Source organism: Mastigoproctus giganteus, chromosome 6 (genome assembly GCF_048544385.1).
Source record: "Mastigoproctus giganteus isolate SK-2022 chromosome 6, ASM4854438v1, whole genome shotgun sequence".
Classification (NCBI taxonomy): Eukaryota; Metazoa; Arthropoda; class Arachnida; order Uropygi; family Thelyphonidae; genus Mastigoproctus; species Mastigoproctus giganteus.
The window spans coordinates 197,130,261-197,147,513 of NC_143580.1; the positions used below are offsets into that span (position 1 = coordinate 197,130,261).

At 33.6% G+C, this 17,253-nt stretch overlaps 1 protein-coding gene across 1 annotated transcript in view; it reads right to left on the reverse strand.

Moving 5' to 3' along the window:
* Nucleotides 1–17,253, reverse strand: part of LOC150084857 (muscle-specific protein 300 kDa-like) — a 437,962-nt gene that overhangs the window by 89,746 nt on the left and 330,963 nt on the right. Inside the window, exon 21 of the mRNA XM_090376370.1 lies at nt 357–518. Coding sequence (XP_090232496.1) covers nt 357–518 — 162 coding nt within the window. The remainder of the gene's footprint in view (nt 1–356; nt 519–17,253) is intronic.

Genomic DNA, 17,253 nt, shown 5'->3' on the forward strand with positions numbered 1-17,253 from the left:
ATTAAAAAAAAAAAATCAAAATTCTGTTTTTCAGCAGTTACAGTATATAGATAAAATTAAAATTTGATAATGTTAAATGAAAATCAAAAATATGAAAAATGTATTGTCTGTATAATGTTTATTTATTATCATATGTCATTTAATTACCAAGTGTCAGAAAAATATTATTTCAATATCTGCTCTATAAATATTATTTATAGACCAAAAATAATACTGAAAAAAATTAAATAAAATCAAAAATAAAATATTTCTGCCATTCTGACCATTACACATGCACAATTAAATCTGTGAAATACAGTATCTAAAATTATGCGATGTAATAGTATTATATGATAAAAAATAAATAATTAAATTACCATGTGAGAATGAAGTATTTCTTCAGGTTTCTCTCCTCTATCAAATCGTTGCTGTTCTACAGCTAATTCTCGTTCAATATCCTTCAACTGATGCAAGTAGTCTTGTTCTACTAGCCTATATTCTTGGAGTAAAAGATGATGTGGTATTTTCTCAACAACAGCCTAAAAATTTTAAAAAATCTGAATTATTTTAAAGCCTTAAAAAACTTAACTGTAGTCTATATTAACCAAAAGAGTACTTGTTAAATGATTTTAGTTCTCATATGAGAGAACCACATAGACTCACTCTTTTTTTTCACAGTTTTCAGAATAGTAAAAAATGAAAAGAACTATCTACATAAAATCATAAATTCATCTTAATTAATTTAAGGCTCTTTATTAGATTTAATTAAATTTAATTATAAGAATAAATTCAAGTTTAACTGGCAGCAGTATGTCAATAAAGAAAGCTAAGTACTAGCTATGCTGTACTAAAAATATACTTATTATACTAAGTACCATACACATACATTGCCTGGCCACTTTATCAGCACCATAAGCTAACAACAGTTTGGACCACCATTGCCAATCCAAATGATTGCTGCTTATAAACCAAAACTCCATCATTCTATTATAGTGGCCAAACAATGTACAACGGTAGTCAGTCAATAGAAGAATACAGGCCGAACACCATTACACCTCTTCGGCAGTCCGTATTGTCGGTAACTACAGGATGGTTCCAATGCCTCATGTGGTTCCCTCCATGTGAGCACTTTTCCATAGGCACCAACAGTCATAAATTAGGACTCATTGGATCACATGACTTGCCTCCAGTTCTCCTGCATATATCCTTTGTATTACTAATACCAATATTTTGGGTACACATCAATTCACTGTATGACATTTTGCTGTATTTGGTAAAAGACAACTGGTGGCTACAACAATTCAGTTTATCACACAGAAATCATAAATTAACAAAATGAATGAAGTAAAAGGTTTAGGAAATGAGAAATTTTGGCAACTTAGAAAGGAGGAATGTAGAAATTTAGAAAAAGGAAAAATAATATATTTTTTATCCATTTATTTTTTATTTAATAGTTGTCAGAGCTGCAAGGCTCTAACAAGCCATTATCAAGGTAATTCCTCTTATTCACTGTAAATTTATTTTGTATAAAAGGATTCACACCGATCCTTCTAATGGGTAGACTAGAAACTGGGAGTGTGTCTATTTCAGCATGATTTCATCCATACTGTAACACATTTAATCCAGATAAGATTTTTTATTATTATTTTTTTTAATATATTACCCTACTGAGTTGAATCTTATGCTTTCCCAGGAGCATGAATTTGTTGAGGATTGTGAAACTAGAAGAAAATTGCAGACGCAGAAACCAGGTGAAAGGAACAGAAATTGAGATTATCACTTTGAAAGATTTTTGGCTTGACCACCTATCCTTAACCCATCCATAGTACTAACCTACTACAAACTTCTTTCAGTAAAAGCTATAGCACAGGTTGCAAATCAAACATCAGATGATGCACATTACCCAGTCAGTCATCCATTAATAATCTCTACTTTTGGCTTCTGGAACAATCCCTAGCCCATGTGTATTTCCTAAAATTCACAACTTATAGAAGCAAAAGTAGAGTGAAAACAAGTTCTCTTGTATCCCAATCTTTAACCTGTCCATGGAACTTTTTTAATGTGATCTCCTAAAAAAAAGGAGAATGTGCATTAACAAACGTAGATAGTATGTTCCATGAAAACTGTAAAATATCAAGAATGGTACCATGATGACTAAATTCACAATTTACAGCTCGGCATATTAAAAGTTTTCATTTTCTGTCCAGCTCTGCTATACACCAAATTCTCCTAAAGAAGTCACCAAATTGTTGTACTCAACAAATTGTTGTACCCACCAGTTGTCTTTCACCAAATTTTCACATACAGTGAAATGTCATTCACCGAATTGTCTCCTACACTGAACTGTCATGCATCAAATTGTTGAATACACAAAACTGTCATGCACCAAATTACTGCACACAGTGATTTGTCGTGCACTGAACTGTCATACAACGAATTGATGTGATCCCCAATATTTGTGTCCAGGATCAGTGGTTTCTTAAGGTTCCCTCACTCACATAGCATATTCATTGTAAAGTTAGTCACATATTTCAGGGACTAAGCCTTATGATGTTTATGTATTATAAACATTATAATAATGGTTACAATGTTTGGTGATAATTAAATTTGACAATCTGCTCCAGACAATGAACACATTGTTCTGTCACCTTACATTTGCAGCCACAGCTGCAACTGTTCACAAATGTTTCTAGATAATTTGACCTGTGAGCTTAACTTCTGTTCCAGGAAAATTAATGGAGGCACTGGTTAAAGAAGCACTGCAGGATCATTTAGACAAGACTTCAGTTATAGCTCGGACACAGCATGGTTTTGTTAAGGGGAAGTCTTGCCTGACCAATTTGATTGGATACTATGATGCAGTCACAAAAGAACTGGATGCAGGGAATAGCTTTGATATTATATACTTGGATCTTAGAAAGGCTTTTGATACTGTTGCACATGGAAGACTGCTACACAAATTGGAGCAGTGTGACATTGGAGGCAAATTGCTGCTATGGATAAAGGGGTGGTTGAGGGGGAGAAGACAGAGAGTGGTAATCAATGGACACTGCTCATCGTGGACTAATGTTATTAGTGGAGTCCCTCAGGGCTCAGTGTTGGGTCCATTATTGTTTTCTTTATTTATAAATGATATTGATGATGGTATATCAAGCTTAATGTCCAAGTTTGCAGACGATACAAAGGTTGGCAGGGTTGTCAAGGACACTACTGACACTATGCTGCTGCAACAGGATCTGGAAAGATTGAGCAGATGGGCTGAGAGGTGGCAAATGAAGTTTAACATTGACAAATGTAAAGTACTACACATGGGAAACAGCAACCCCAGAGCAACGTATCAACTCTGTGGTACTACACTGACAGTGGTAGAGAATGAAAGGGACTTGGGGGTGGTTGTGCAGGCAGATATGAAGTTCTCTGAGCAGTGCAGACGGGCTGCAAGAGTAGCTCATGGAGTATTGTCAATGATATACAGGAATTTTTCCAGCAGGGATAAGGAGGTGATTATTCCCTTGTATAAGGCAATGGTCAGGCCACACCTAGAGTACTGTATACAGGTCTGGAGGCCTCATTTCAAGAAGGATGTAGAGCTGCTGGAACGAGTACAGAGAAGGGCAACAAGATTAGTGAATGGAACAAAGGGGTGCTCTTACGAAGAAAGACTTAAGTTTTGCAAATTACAGTGTCTGGAGACTAGGCACCAGCGAGGTGATCTGATAGAGGTGTATAAAGCCTTGAATGGTTTGAGCATGCTCAATGCTGATGGGATTCTTCCTCTAGCTCAGAACAATCACCTGAGAGGGCATAAATTCAAATTGAGGAAAGACAGATGTAGGATAGACGTGCGGAAATTTGCCTTTAGCCAGCGGGTGGTTGGTTGGTGGAACAGACTTCCATCCCTTGTAGTGGAGGTTGATAGCCTAAATAAGTTTAAGGCTCAGCTGGACAGGTATTTTGAACGAACAGAGGGGTGAAGTGGAAGTGGGTTTTTTTTTTTTTTTTTTTTTGGCTGATGCTGCATTAGCTTGCTTTCTTGCATCAAATGCCTCTACTAATGCTAATGTTAATGTTAATGCTAAATGCTAATTTATCATTCATTAAATGCTTGAAAGACACTAGTCTTTGAACAAGTTCAGCCACCCTCTCTGCTGCAGCACCTGCTAAATGTGGACCAACACTCATACATCTCTGGAAGTCTGTGATAAGTACTATAAGAATATTATGAAAATAATATAATTTTCATAAATATTTTATTTTATTTCATTCTTCATTGCCAGTAAACTGATTTGTTCAATAGTTTAGTTACACAACTTTATATCACTTTCCTGCACAAGCCACACACCATGTGACTGCTTAAATTTATAAATTTTTGCATAGATTGTTCTTTATAGCACAAAACTTCATCATTATATTAGAGTGACTGGGCATGGAGTCAGTCACCAGAATCAATTTAGAAAGAATAAGAGTGCTTGGATTGCTTAAAGTTAATAGTGATATGAATATAGTTATTAAAATCACCTGTTCCTAAAGAAATTAAATGTGCCACACATTTCTGAGACATTCCCTTCTCCTTCCTCAATGAGTTAAAAAAAAAATCATAATGGTGATAACATAACTAACTTCTCACATCCACCCAGTAATACTACATTAGATGGATGATGACTGGTTATAAACCTATGTAAGTGAATTTTCATATTGCAACTGAACATACAATGTGAATATTATAACTAATATATTAATGCAATTTTCAGACATTAGGATATTATAAAAGAAATTAGGACATTTATTGTATTTTGAAGCATGAATACGACCTTTGAGAGTAACAAATGATTAGCACAGCAGGTGACAATGTAAGTAATTTATATAATTTTCATATATATTTATTTTCATTCAAGCAAAAATTCAACATGCTTTGAAATACTTTGGTCATAAACAGTTAATTACTATGTGGAAGTGACAAGTGAGCAGTAAATATCGTACTTGTAATATTTGTTTTTGTTGACAACTAAGTGTATGGCCATTATTTCATCCTCCCCACCACCACCAAATTCCTCATCACAGAGGTAGCAGTGGGCATGGGTATGGATAGAGTCCTTGGGCAGCTCCTCAGTGATCATTACAATGGGATATTGTAATGATCACTGAGGAGCTGCCCAAGGACTCCCAAGGACAATGGGATATTGTAATAATCACTGAGCAGCTGATCAAGGACTCTATCCACGCCCACTGCGACCTCTGTGATAGGGAATTTTATGAAAAATAAAGCAAACTTTAGTCCCAATGATAATGCCTCTTTTGTTCATATCATTTTAATACTCATATTATGCATAAAACTAGTGTGTGAAACAGCACAAAGATACTGTTCTGCTAACAAGTTATTTAATTTTTCAATATGATTCTGCTGCATTCTATAGGCAAAATTATGAGCTCTATCATCGATCACCCTTAAGATTAATATGTATGCATCTTCTGTAATTTGTTTCCTAGTTGTCCCCCACTTAAAATAACAGATATCATAATAGGGGAATAAAGTAACAGGCTCAATGTAGAATTTAAACTAATATACAAAATGGGCAATATTTTAAGTGACGTGTTTCCCTCAACTAGAAGAAGGCCATTATATACAAAAACATGTAGGAGTGATGGGAAGTTATCTGCACTAGAATTGACAAACACAGTAAACATGTAAAATAGGGAAATACTAGGAAATTGGAGGTAGCTGAACATGCTTAAAAATGCTCCCATGCTTTTAAAGTAAAAAATTTGAAAATAATTTGGGAAGGTGTTTTCAAAAGGAAAGTTAAAGAAGCTATATATAGAAGAAAATTTAAAAATAGGAAAATAAATAGATATTTGGGAAAGGATATAAATGCATTAGGTATGCATCGATTCAACAACATAATATAAATTTATGAAAAAATATATATATATATATTTTTTTTTTTTACTAAGGGATTACTATCTAACTATAAAAATTCTTTGAAAAGGAAGAAAGAGGAGAAACTTATGGATAAGGGCCACTGATGGATAGAAAGCACTCAATGACCATAATTGTATTATGTATAGATAAAAGTTGTTGAGAAGTGAAAAGAAAAGAAAAAGGAAAATGGAAGAAGACAAAATGGAAAGGATGAGAGGAGGTAACATAGTTACTAATTGTAAAAGTGAAAAGCATAATAATAAAGATAAGAAATAATACATTTTAAACACCAGATAGAAATATATATATATATATATTTGGTTATTTGGTTTTAACAAGCATGGAAATAATGAGATCACTTCTGTAATGATCAAAAAGCCATAATGATTTTAATTTATGCATAATCTCATACAATCGCTCACTGTTATAAAGAGAGTTCTACACGGATATACCGCACAAATTTTGGTAACTATGCAGACATTCTTAATTGCTTGGGTAGTCCAAAAATCCAATTCTTGGAATAAACAAAAATGAAAAGGGTGACTTAGGTTTTATGACCACCTGCATCGCATTAGAGGTCGATTTGCCTTTGGGGGATGGGGGCTAAACAATAGTGCATTGGTGTTCCACTTATCGGAATACCCTAATTACAGATTGTCTTGTATTCACTGAACCATAAATTTACAGTATTTCAGTACTTCTAAAAATTTTGGAGAGGGACTTCTAAGAACTTTGTACGCAGATCACTTTACTGTCATTTTAAAGAAAAATAAATTAGAAACAAATCCTTCCTTAGGAAACATTTCTACTAACAAAAGAAAGTGTCTCTCAATTCGTAAAAAAGTTTAAATTATTTGTGAGTTAGAATGAGGTACAAAAAATGTTAAAGTGTGTAAAGAGTTTTCTTTGTTCTCTTCAACGGCATCGACATTGCAGAAGAATAAATATGTTTAAACATCAGCACTAGAAAAGAACATAACCAAAAAAAAAAAAAATTTAGAAAGTGCGAGATTACAAATGTCGATGAAGCATTGCTTCAATGGTTCACCACACAAAGAAGTGCTGGATTTTCAATAGATGGTCCAATCTTGAAGGCTCAAGTGGAAAAATTTGCTAAACAATTTGGACGCGACAATTTTGTGTATAACAACAGTTGCCTGGATTGATTTAAAAACTGACAAAACATCATTTATGCAAAAATCAGTGGAGAATCTCGATATGCAGATCCAGTAATGGCAAATGAATGGATTGGTGGTGGTTGGGCAGAAATCAGGAAAGATATCAATGATGAAGACATCTACAATACCGACAAAACAGGACTTTATAATTTGACACCTGACAACACATTTAAATTCAAAGAGGAAAAATGTGTTGGTGGAAAAAAATCAAAGACTCGCTTGACAGTGCTCATATGTGCAAACATGACAGGAACCTATAAAAAAAATTTTTGTTATTGGAAAATCGTTAAAATCTCGGTGTTTCAAAAATGTAAGAAAACTTCCCGTGGATTACATTGCGAAATAGAAAGCTTAGATGACTTTGGATATTTTTTGGCAATACGTAAATGATTGGAATAAGGAGCTATTCAAAAAGAAGAAAGATATTTTATTGTTAATTGATAACTATCCTGCACATTCCCAGATTCAAAATTTGTCCAACATTAAACTAGTGTGCTGCCCCCTAATGAGAACATCAATTTTACAACCAATGGACATGGGTGTAATCAAGAGTTTGAAAGGATTTTATAAAAGATTTATAGTTCTACATCTAATCAGTCAAAGAGAACAGAAAATTAACGAGTCTATATTGATATTGGATACTATAAATTTATTTATTGATGCGTGGAACAATGTTACTTCAACAACCATATTGAATTGCTTCAAGAAATCAAAATTAAATTCAAATGAAATTTCAATCATAGATGAAGATGATGGAAACAAAGAAAACAACTTACCATTATCTGAATGGTTGCTATGTAACACGTTGTAGGTTTTAATACAGATAACATTGATGAATTTGTATGAAGCGATGACAACTTGTTAACAAGTGGTCTTCCTATAGAGATTGACATTGTAGATGCTGGGTTCAACAAGCTAAACTAGATAAAGACGATGATTGTGATGATGACATGATGACAAGGGAAAGTGAATCAAAATCAGTGCTGACAATCTCCCAACCTCAAGGTGCAATGGACACATTAGTGAATTTTTTTGAAGGAACTGAGACAAATAATGAGACTTTTAACTCGAGTGTTTCAAGGGGAAATTTGAGAAATATCAAACTGAACTCTTTAAACCAAACATAAATTTTAAGATTCGTAAAAAAGACTAATTGAAATCATGTTTATTATTAATTAGTATTGTTTTTAATTACTGAGAAATAAATTGTGTTTAGTATTAAGTGTACGGTTTTAAAATTACAGACAAATAAATTGTTTTTAATATTAATTGTATTGTAGTTTATACAAGCATATAAATACAAATAATATGTAGGTATATACTAATATTATTTTTTTCTCTCTAATATTTCTTTTGTTTTTTGAATCTATCTTTTTACCAAGTTATTGGGAATTAAAAAAAATAGGAGGTAGATTTAACTCATCACTGATATAGTGAGTAATGGTTACAACGAGGAGCTTTTGTTGGTCCCATGATGCTTATTTATAACCAAGTTCAACCAAGTGTATATATAAATATACTGTAGCATATCACACAATCCTGATGTCACTTCAAGTGTCAACCACCAGATTTGCCCAAAAAAAAAAAATGACAGTATAGCGTCCTCTGTTTCTAACATAAAGTACGTGCCACAGCAAATTAAAATTAATAAAGAGAATTAAGAGAAAAGGGAGGGAATAAAGTTAGAGTAGTCCAAAGTAAAAATATATGTAAAAAGATGGGAATAAAGGAGGATATATAAAAAGCAGGCATGTAATTTAGTTGACATGACAGAGGAACACAATTATATGAGCCTGGAGTTGCAAGTAGCACATAGTGAGAATAGCTGTAAGTAGCACATGGTAGGAACAGTCATAAGTAGCATGTGGTAGATGTATTCAATGCTAATACAAGGACTAACAAAAACTGAAGAAAAATTATGTACAACATGGTAGAGAGAATGTATAATAAGGACAGTGAAATGGATAATGAAAACTAAAAGAGAATATGGATGGAACAATTACAGAAGAGAACTTACCTAATATGATAACGACTAACAACCGGACGGAACAGGAGACAAAAGAACCACGCAGATGAAAAAAGCATACTATTTAAGGATGTTGACAGTAGTGACCTCAAGAGGCCAAAAATGTAAGTGGGAGGAAAACATATCTAAATAAAATTTTGAAACTTTTATTTTATTCAAAAGAAAATAAATTTTGAATAAAATTTTAAAAAATAAAATATAAAAAATAAAAATAAAGATAAAATAAAGATAAGAAAAATAAAGACAAGACAAAATAAAGATAAGAAAAATAAGGATAAGATAAAATAAGGATAAGATAAAATAAATATAAGATAAGATAAAATAAAAATAAAAAATAAAAGATAAAATAAAAATAAAAACTAAAATATAAAATAAAAATAAAAGATAAAATAAAAATAAATTTAGAAAAAATAAATAAATAAAATAAATTTTCAAAAAAAATTTTTTTTTAAATCTGAAACTTTTAGTTTATTCAAAATTTTATTTAGATATGTTTTCCTCCTCCACACATTTTTGATCGCTTGAGGCAGTGGCATAGCTACCATGTAGGCAGGCAAGGCAATTGCCTCCGCGCCCGGGCCCTTTAGGGGCACGGCGTCTTTGGCTGACTCCTCTTTTTGCAATTTTCATTAATTAAGTAGGGCCCAAACATGTTCTTTGCCTCCAGGTCCGAAAAAGGGTAGCTATGCTACTGGCTTGAGGCCACTGCTGTCAACGTCCTTAAATAGCATGCTTTCACCCACGTGGTTCTTTTGGTTCCTGTTCCCATCCTATTAGTCTCTATCATACTAGGTAAGTTTGCTTCGGTAACTGTTCCATCCATATTCTCTTTAGTTTTCATTATCCATTTCACTGTCATTATACATTTTATCTGCTGCATTCTACACAATTTTTCTTTAGTTTTTATTAGTCTTTGTCTTAGTATTGCATACGTCTACCATGTGCTACTTGGTAGATATGACTATTTCTACCACATACTTCTTATGACTATTCCCACCATGTGCGGCTTGTTTCTATATTAATAGTCCTTTTGTTTTAATTTACTTTTTTAGCTGTATGTACATTTTATTTTGATATATTTTCTCTTGTTTCTCTGTTGTGTCAACCATAAATTACATGCCAGCTTTTAATATATCCTCCCTTATATCCAGTATTATATATATATTTTTTACTTTGGACAACTCTAAATTTATTCCCTCCCTTTTCCCTTAATTCTTCTTATTAATTTTAATTTGCCATGGTAAGTACTTTATGTCAGAAATGGAGGACACTATAGTGTCGTTTTTTTGTGCAATTCTGGTGGTTGCCACGTGAAGAGACACCGGGATTGTGGACATGCGACAATATGTTGTTGTTATTTGGTTTTTAGGAGCATTAGCAACTAAGGCCATATTGCTCCAAGGATATGCGGTGGTCATTCCCTGACCTTTCCGCATCCTCCGTATTTGGTGGTCACAGGCTCGAACCCCGGTCTAATCAAGAAGCGTGTGCTACGCACTGCCACTCCTGCCCACCTGGCTACGGAGGCGCCATGCGACAATATACTTATATATATGTATGTACAGTTGAGCTTGGTTATAACGAGCATCAAGGGACCAACAAAATTTCCTTGTTATTCAACAAAATTACTCGCTATATCAGTGATGGCGGGGATGGGGAAACCCCTGGGGCCATGAAACAATGAACAATTTATATGAGTGATGAGTTAAATCTACCTCCTATTTTTTTAAATTCTCAATAACTTGATAAAAAGATAAGATTCAAAAAAACAAAAGAAATATTAGAGATAAAAAAATAACATATGTATATATCTACATATTATTTGTATTAATATGCTTGTATAAACTACAATACACTTTAATAAAAAACATAATTTCAATTAGTCTTTCTTTATGAATCTTTAAATTGATGAATGTTTTAAAGATTTCACTTTGATATTTCTTAAGTTTCCCTTTAAAACACTTAATGCATTAAAAGTCTCATTAACTTGCCTCGGTTCCTTCAAAAAAATTGATTAATGTGTCCATTGCACCTTGAGCTTGTGAGATTGTCAGCACTAATTTTGACTCACCTTCAATTACCATCATATCATCATCACAATCATTGTCTTTACCATTGGCATTATCATTTTTGTTGAGCACAGCAGCTACAATGTCACTCTCTGTAGGAAGACCACTAGTTAATAAGTTGTCATCGACTCGTACAAATTCATCAATGCCATCTGTATTAAAACCTACAATGTTGTTATGAACCATTCGGATAATGGTAAGTTGTTTTCTTTGTTTCCATCATCTTCATCTATGATTGAAATTTCATTTGAATTTAATTTTGATTTCTTGAAGCAATTCAATATGGTTGTCGAAGTAACGTTGTTCCATGCATCATTCAATAAATTTATAGCATTCAATATTGATAGACTCAGTAAGTTTCTGTTCTCTTTGACTGATCAGATGTAGAACTAGAAAGCTTTAATTAAAATCCTTTCAAACTCTTGTTTACATCTTTGTCCATTGGTTGTAAAATTGATGTCGCATTGGGAGGCAGAAACACTAGCTTAATGTTGGACAAATTTTGAATCTGGGGATGTGCAGGACAGTTATCAACTAACAATAAAATATTTTTCTTCTTTTTGAATAGCTCTTTATTCCAATCATTTACATATTGCTGAAAAATATCCGAAGTCATCCAAGCTTTTTTGTTTGCAGTGTAATCCACAGGAAGTTTCCTTTTAAGTTTTTGAAACACCGAGGTTTTAATGATTTTCCGATAACAAAGAGTTTTTTTTTTTTTTAAATCAGTTCCTGTCATATTTGCGCACACGAGCACCATCAAGCGAGTCTTTGATTTTTTTCCACCAACACATTTTCCCCCTTTGAATTTAAATGTATTGTCAGGTATAAAATTATAAAAAAATCCTGTTTTGTTGGTGTTGTAGATGGCTTGTTTGTTTGTTATTTGGTTTTTAGGAACATTAGCAACTAAGGCCATATTGCTCCGGGATATGTGGTGGTCATTCCCTGACCTTTCCGCATCTTCCGTATTTGGTGGTGACGGGCTCGAACCCCGGTCTAATCAAGAAGCGTGTGCTACGCACTGCTGCTCCTTCCCACCTGGCTACGGAGGCGCCGTAGATGGCTTCATCATTGAAATCTTTCTTGATTTCTACCCAACCACAGTCAATCCATTCATTTGTCATTTGTGGATCTGCAGATCGAAATTCTCCACTAATTTTTGCATAAACGATGTTTTGTCAGTTTTTAAATCAATCCAGGCAACTGTTGTTACACACAGAATCGTTGCATCCAAATTGTTTAGCAAAATTTTTCCGCTTGAGCCTTCAAGATCGGACCGTCTATTGAAAATCAAGTACTTCTTTGTGTGGTGAACCAGTGAAGCAATGCTTCATCAATGTTACTAACCTTGCACTTTCTAATTTTTTTTTTTTTTTTGGTTATTCTTTTCCAGTGCCAAAATGTAAACATCTTTATTCTTTCACAATGCTGAAACACTTGAAGAAAACAAAGAAAACCTTTCATGCACTTCAACATTTTTTGCACCACGTTCATCATCATCATCATGAACTTGGTCTGGCTTAGGTTTTTTAAGACCTGTTCCATTGTAGCTCTTGGAGATGGTCTTGATCTCACCATCGTTGTCTTGGTCAACATCTCTCTTGCCTGTAGGTTTGTAATTAAAGGTTAATTTTGGGATCCGGTCTGGGTTCATTCTTTCTATATGGCTGATCCATTTTTTCTGATGCCATTTTAAGCCATTTACTATGTTATCTACTTTTAATTTCTTGCGGATATCTAAATTTCTTTGGTAGTCTAGTCTTGTAAAGCCTAATAATGGTCTTAAAAATCTCATTTGTGCTGCTTCTAGTTTGTGTGCATCTTTCTTATTTATGACCCAAGTCTCACAGCTGTAGAAGGGGGCTGGTGTTGAAGTGATGTTGTGCAGTCGTAATTTTGTTTCAGTTGTCATTTGTTTTCTAAAGTGGCGTTTAATCATTCCTTTCATTTTATTATATTTTTGTAGTTTAGTGTGGATATCTTTCCCTTCATTTTATATTAAATTTCCCAAATAGGTGAAGTCAGATATTTGTTCTATTATTTTATCATCAATAACAATTTTGACTCTTTGTATGTTTTTTCCACATAATCCCATTGATTTTGTTTTTGAGGTGGGGATTTTTATCTCGTACTTTTTACCTATTTTATTAAGTTCATTTGCTGCTATCTGCAGTTCATCTTTGGATTTTGCAATTATAACTTGATCATCAGCATATAATATAGTTTGGATTTTATTCCTGTTGTTCAACTGTATTCCATTGTTAATTGTTTGTTTCCATTCTTTAAGAATTTTATTGATGTAGATATTAAATAAATTTGGTGATAGTCCACATCCTTGTTTGACTCCTTTATTGGTACTAATTGGGTCTGATAGTTGGCCATTAGAATATTTTATACAGACTTTTGAGTTTTTATATAGGCTTTGGATCGCTTTCCGGAGTTGGGTTGGGATATTTTCTTCACGTAGAATCTGCCAAAGGTTTTCCCGGTTTACATTGTCATATGCTTTTTCATAATCAATAAACAGCAGAAATGTTGGTAGATTGAATTCTCTTCTTTTCTCCAAAATTTGTTGTAGTGAGAAAATGGCATCTATTATGCTCCTCCCTTTTCTGAACCCACATTGTTCTTCTTCTAAGAATTGTTCATTGTATTTATTAAGTTTATTCTTTAGTATATTAGAGTATAGCTTTGCAGCAGTTGACAGCAGTGTTATCCCTCTGTAGTTGTTAGGGTTATTTCTGGAGCCTTTTTTGTGTAAATTGATTATTCTTCCTGTTTCTCAATCTTTGGGTATCTGTTGCTTATGCCATATGATGTTAAATAATTTTAGTAATGTGTTTTTTAGTAAGGTGCCCCCGTATTTAAATAGTTCTACATTCAAATTGTCTATGCCTGGGCTTTTTCGGTTTTTTGATTTTTGTAATATTAACTCTAGTTCTTCCATTGTTATATTTTCTTCATCTTTGGTTACTACAGATTCATCTTCCAATTCCCTAGTGCCTGGGTTATACCATAGTTTGGAATAGTGTTGCTTCTATTCTGCTTGGGAGATGGAGTTGGTTTTTATTTGATCATTTGTGTCTAGTTGTAATTTCTTAAAAATTTTAAAACCTCTTCTCTGTGGGCCCATGATATCACGTTCTAAAGATTTAACAAATTTATCCCAGTCATCTCGTCGGATTCTTCTGGTTAGTTTTCTAACTTCTGCACTAAGCTTTTTATATTTTATGTGTAGATGTAGGTCTTTAGTTTGTAGGAACAGTTTATAGGTCTTTTTTTTCTCATTGATTGTTTGTTCAATTCTTCATTCCAAGTTCTTAGCCAGTTTTTATTTTTTATAGGTTTATATCCAAGACTTTCTTCAGCAGCTCCCAGAATTGATTTTTTCATGTTTGACTAGATTTCCTCAACATTATCACTTTCATCTGATTTGAGTTTATCTTTCAATCGACTTTCATACAGGAATTTAGTGCTTTCATCTTCCAACAAATGTATTTTTAATTTCTTAGTAGTTTTTGTTGGACCATGTTCTAACTCATGAATAATTTCGACTTTTTCACAAATCAAGAGACACTTTCTTTTGTTAGTAGGCATGTTTCTAAAGGAAGGGTTCATTTCTAACCAATTTTACTTTAAAATGATAAAGGATTCATACAAATTTTTTAGAAGCCCGAAATGCATACTAGGTTCTTAGAAGTTCCAAAATGCATACAACATTCTTAGAAGTCCCAAAATGAATATAACACTCTTATAAGTCCTGAAATGCATACAAAGTTCTTAGAAGTCCCATTTCCAAAAATCTTAGAAGTCCCAAAATAAATTTATGGTTCACTGAATACAAGCAATCTGTAAATATTGTAATGCAACAAGTGGAACGCCAATGCACTATTGTATAGCCCACATCCCCGGAAGGACAAGGTCATAAACCGACCACTAATCCGATGCAGGTAGTTATAAAGCTAAGTTGTCCTTTTCATTTTCATCTATTCCAAGAATTGCTTTTTTTCGACTACCAGAGCAATTAAGAATGTTTGCATAGTTGCCAAAATTTGTTCAGTATATCCATGTAGTAAGCTCGTTATAACAGTGAGCAAATATATGGGAATATGTGTAGATTAAAATAATTTACGCTTTTTGCTCGTCACAGCCATAATCTCATTATTTCCATGCTCGTTATAACCAAGTTCGACTGTATTTCTATCTGTTGTTTAAAATGTATTATTTCTTATCTTTTATTCTCACTTTTTCCAATAGTAGCTATACTATCTCCTCTCATCTTTCCACTCTGTCTTCCTCCATTTTCCTTTTTATTTTCTCTTCTCAAAAACTTTTATCCATATAAGTACTGTAATTACAAAAGAATTTTTAGAGGATAGTATAAAGTTACAATGTTCTTCTGATTAACAAATGGATCAATCACTCTCTTACATCAACTCTTTCCTTTTTTTCTTTAGACATTCTGATCATTGCGTGCACACATAATTAGCCTGGGAAAAGTTCCAGAACATGATGCTGTTAAAAAAAAGGGAAAGAGCACTGTGTAACAGTGTATTGATTGGTAGTTATCTCTTAATTATAATTAAAAATCCTGATGTCCACAGATGCCAAGGATAAGGGGATAAGGGAGAGAGGGGGAGAACTAGGTTCTAAAAAAAACTAAATAACTAATGGAACAATGGCCAACTAATAGCACATGTGCCACAAGGAATATACATACAGGAAAATATAGCATATATATCATAAAAACACACAGGAAAATATAGCATATATATCATAAAAACACACAGGAAAATATAGCATATATCATATATTGTTAGCTTCTTATTTTGAATTCATTTAACTAATGATTTTTGGAAGTTACGACACCCTGTGTTGGAGCCAATATTGTTGAACTAGCCACCATATTGTAATCGATAAGAAATAGTGCAAAGTAGTATATATCTCGATCTGATAGCGTAAGGTATAACATAAAACTAGATAACGTAATATGAAGTACTGTATTAGGAATCTGTTAGCTTAGTATAGTATTATCAATTAATCAAAAATATTTATTAATTATATTAAATTCCATGTTAATTAAATAGTATTTAAGCAGAATTCTTAGATTCATGACCTAGACTAGAGCTGGGAAGCAAAGATCACAGACTAGTAATAGTGCTGTGACTCGGAGGAGAAACAAAGGTGGCGATTCTTAAACACATCACAGTCTCAAAAAATGTGCGAAATGTGAAATGTTTGCTGAACTTTCTAAAGCAGGACATGATCTAGCCAAGGAGAAGGTCACTGTTTGTACTAGATGCCTAGAGTGTAAAGAAATTAGGCGCCAACTCGCATTCTGATGGGCATCTATAAGAGCTTGAAGTGTAGGGTGAATGCCCTCGAAGAAATTAATATGAGGGGTCCATCAAGCTCTCAGCTGCCCAGCTCAGAGCTGACTCCTGTGCATCGGCAACACAGAGACAATCTCCAAGGTAGAATGTGCTGGTCCCAAAGCAACTAGTTATTGTTGGTGACTCTATTGTCAGGGAGACAGTGAATATACTATGAATAACGTTAGGTAGAACAGGACCAGGGTATGTCTGTTAGGGGCAAAAGTTTATGAAATTGTAGGGCAGATATCAGCTTTTAAGGGCTCAAAAGATGATATTGTTGTACTCGTTGGAATTACGACATTAAGAGAAAGAGATCTGCAGATTTACTCAACAAGTACAGGTCAATGTTGAAAAAAGTCGCGAGTTAGGGTTGAATATGAAAATGTCTGCAATTCTGCCGAGACACAATAGGAGGAAGTATATGATGAGAGCTTTGTCGATCAATTTGGCCCTGGAGAGAGTGTGAAAGGCTCAAGGGGTTGAATTTTTTTTCAGCCTGGTCTGTGCTTGTTAACAGGAGAGATTGCTTCTACATGGATGGGGTACACTTAAATAGAAAGGGTGCAAGAATATTTGCTGATGCTATCGAGGCAGTGTTAGGTGGGTCGGAAAACTGCTAGCTTTCGGGGGATATACAGACTAAAAGGTTAACAGTGGCGCAGGCAGAGGCAAAAGTGATTCTTGCACTGCTTCTATTGGAATG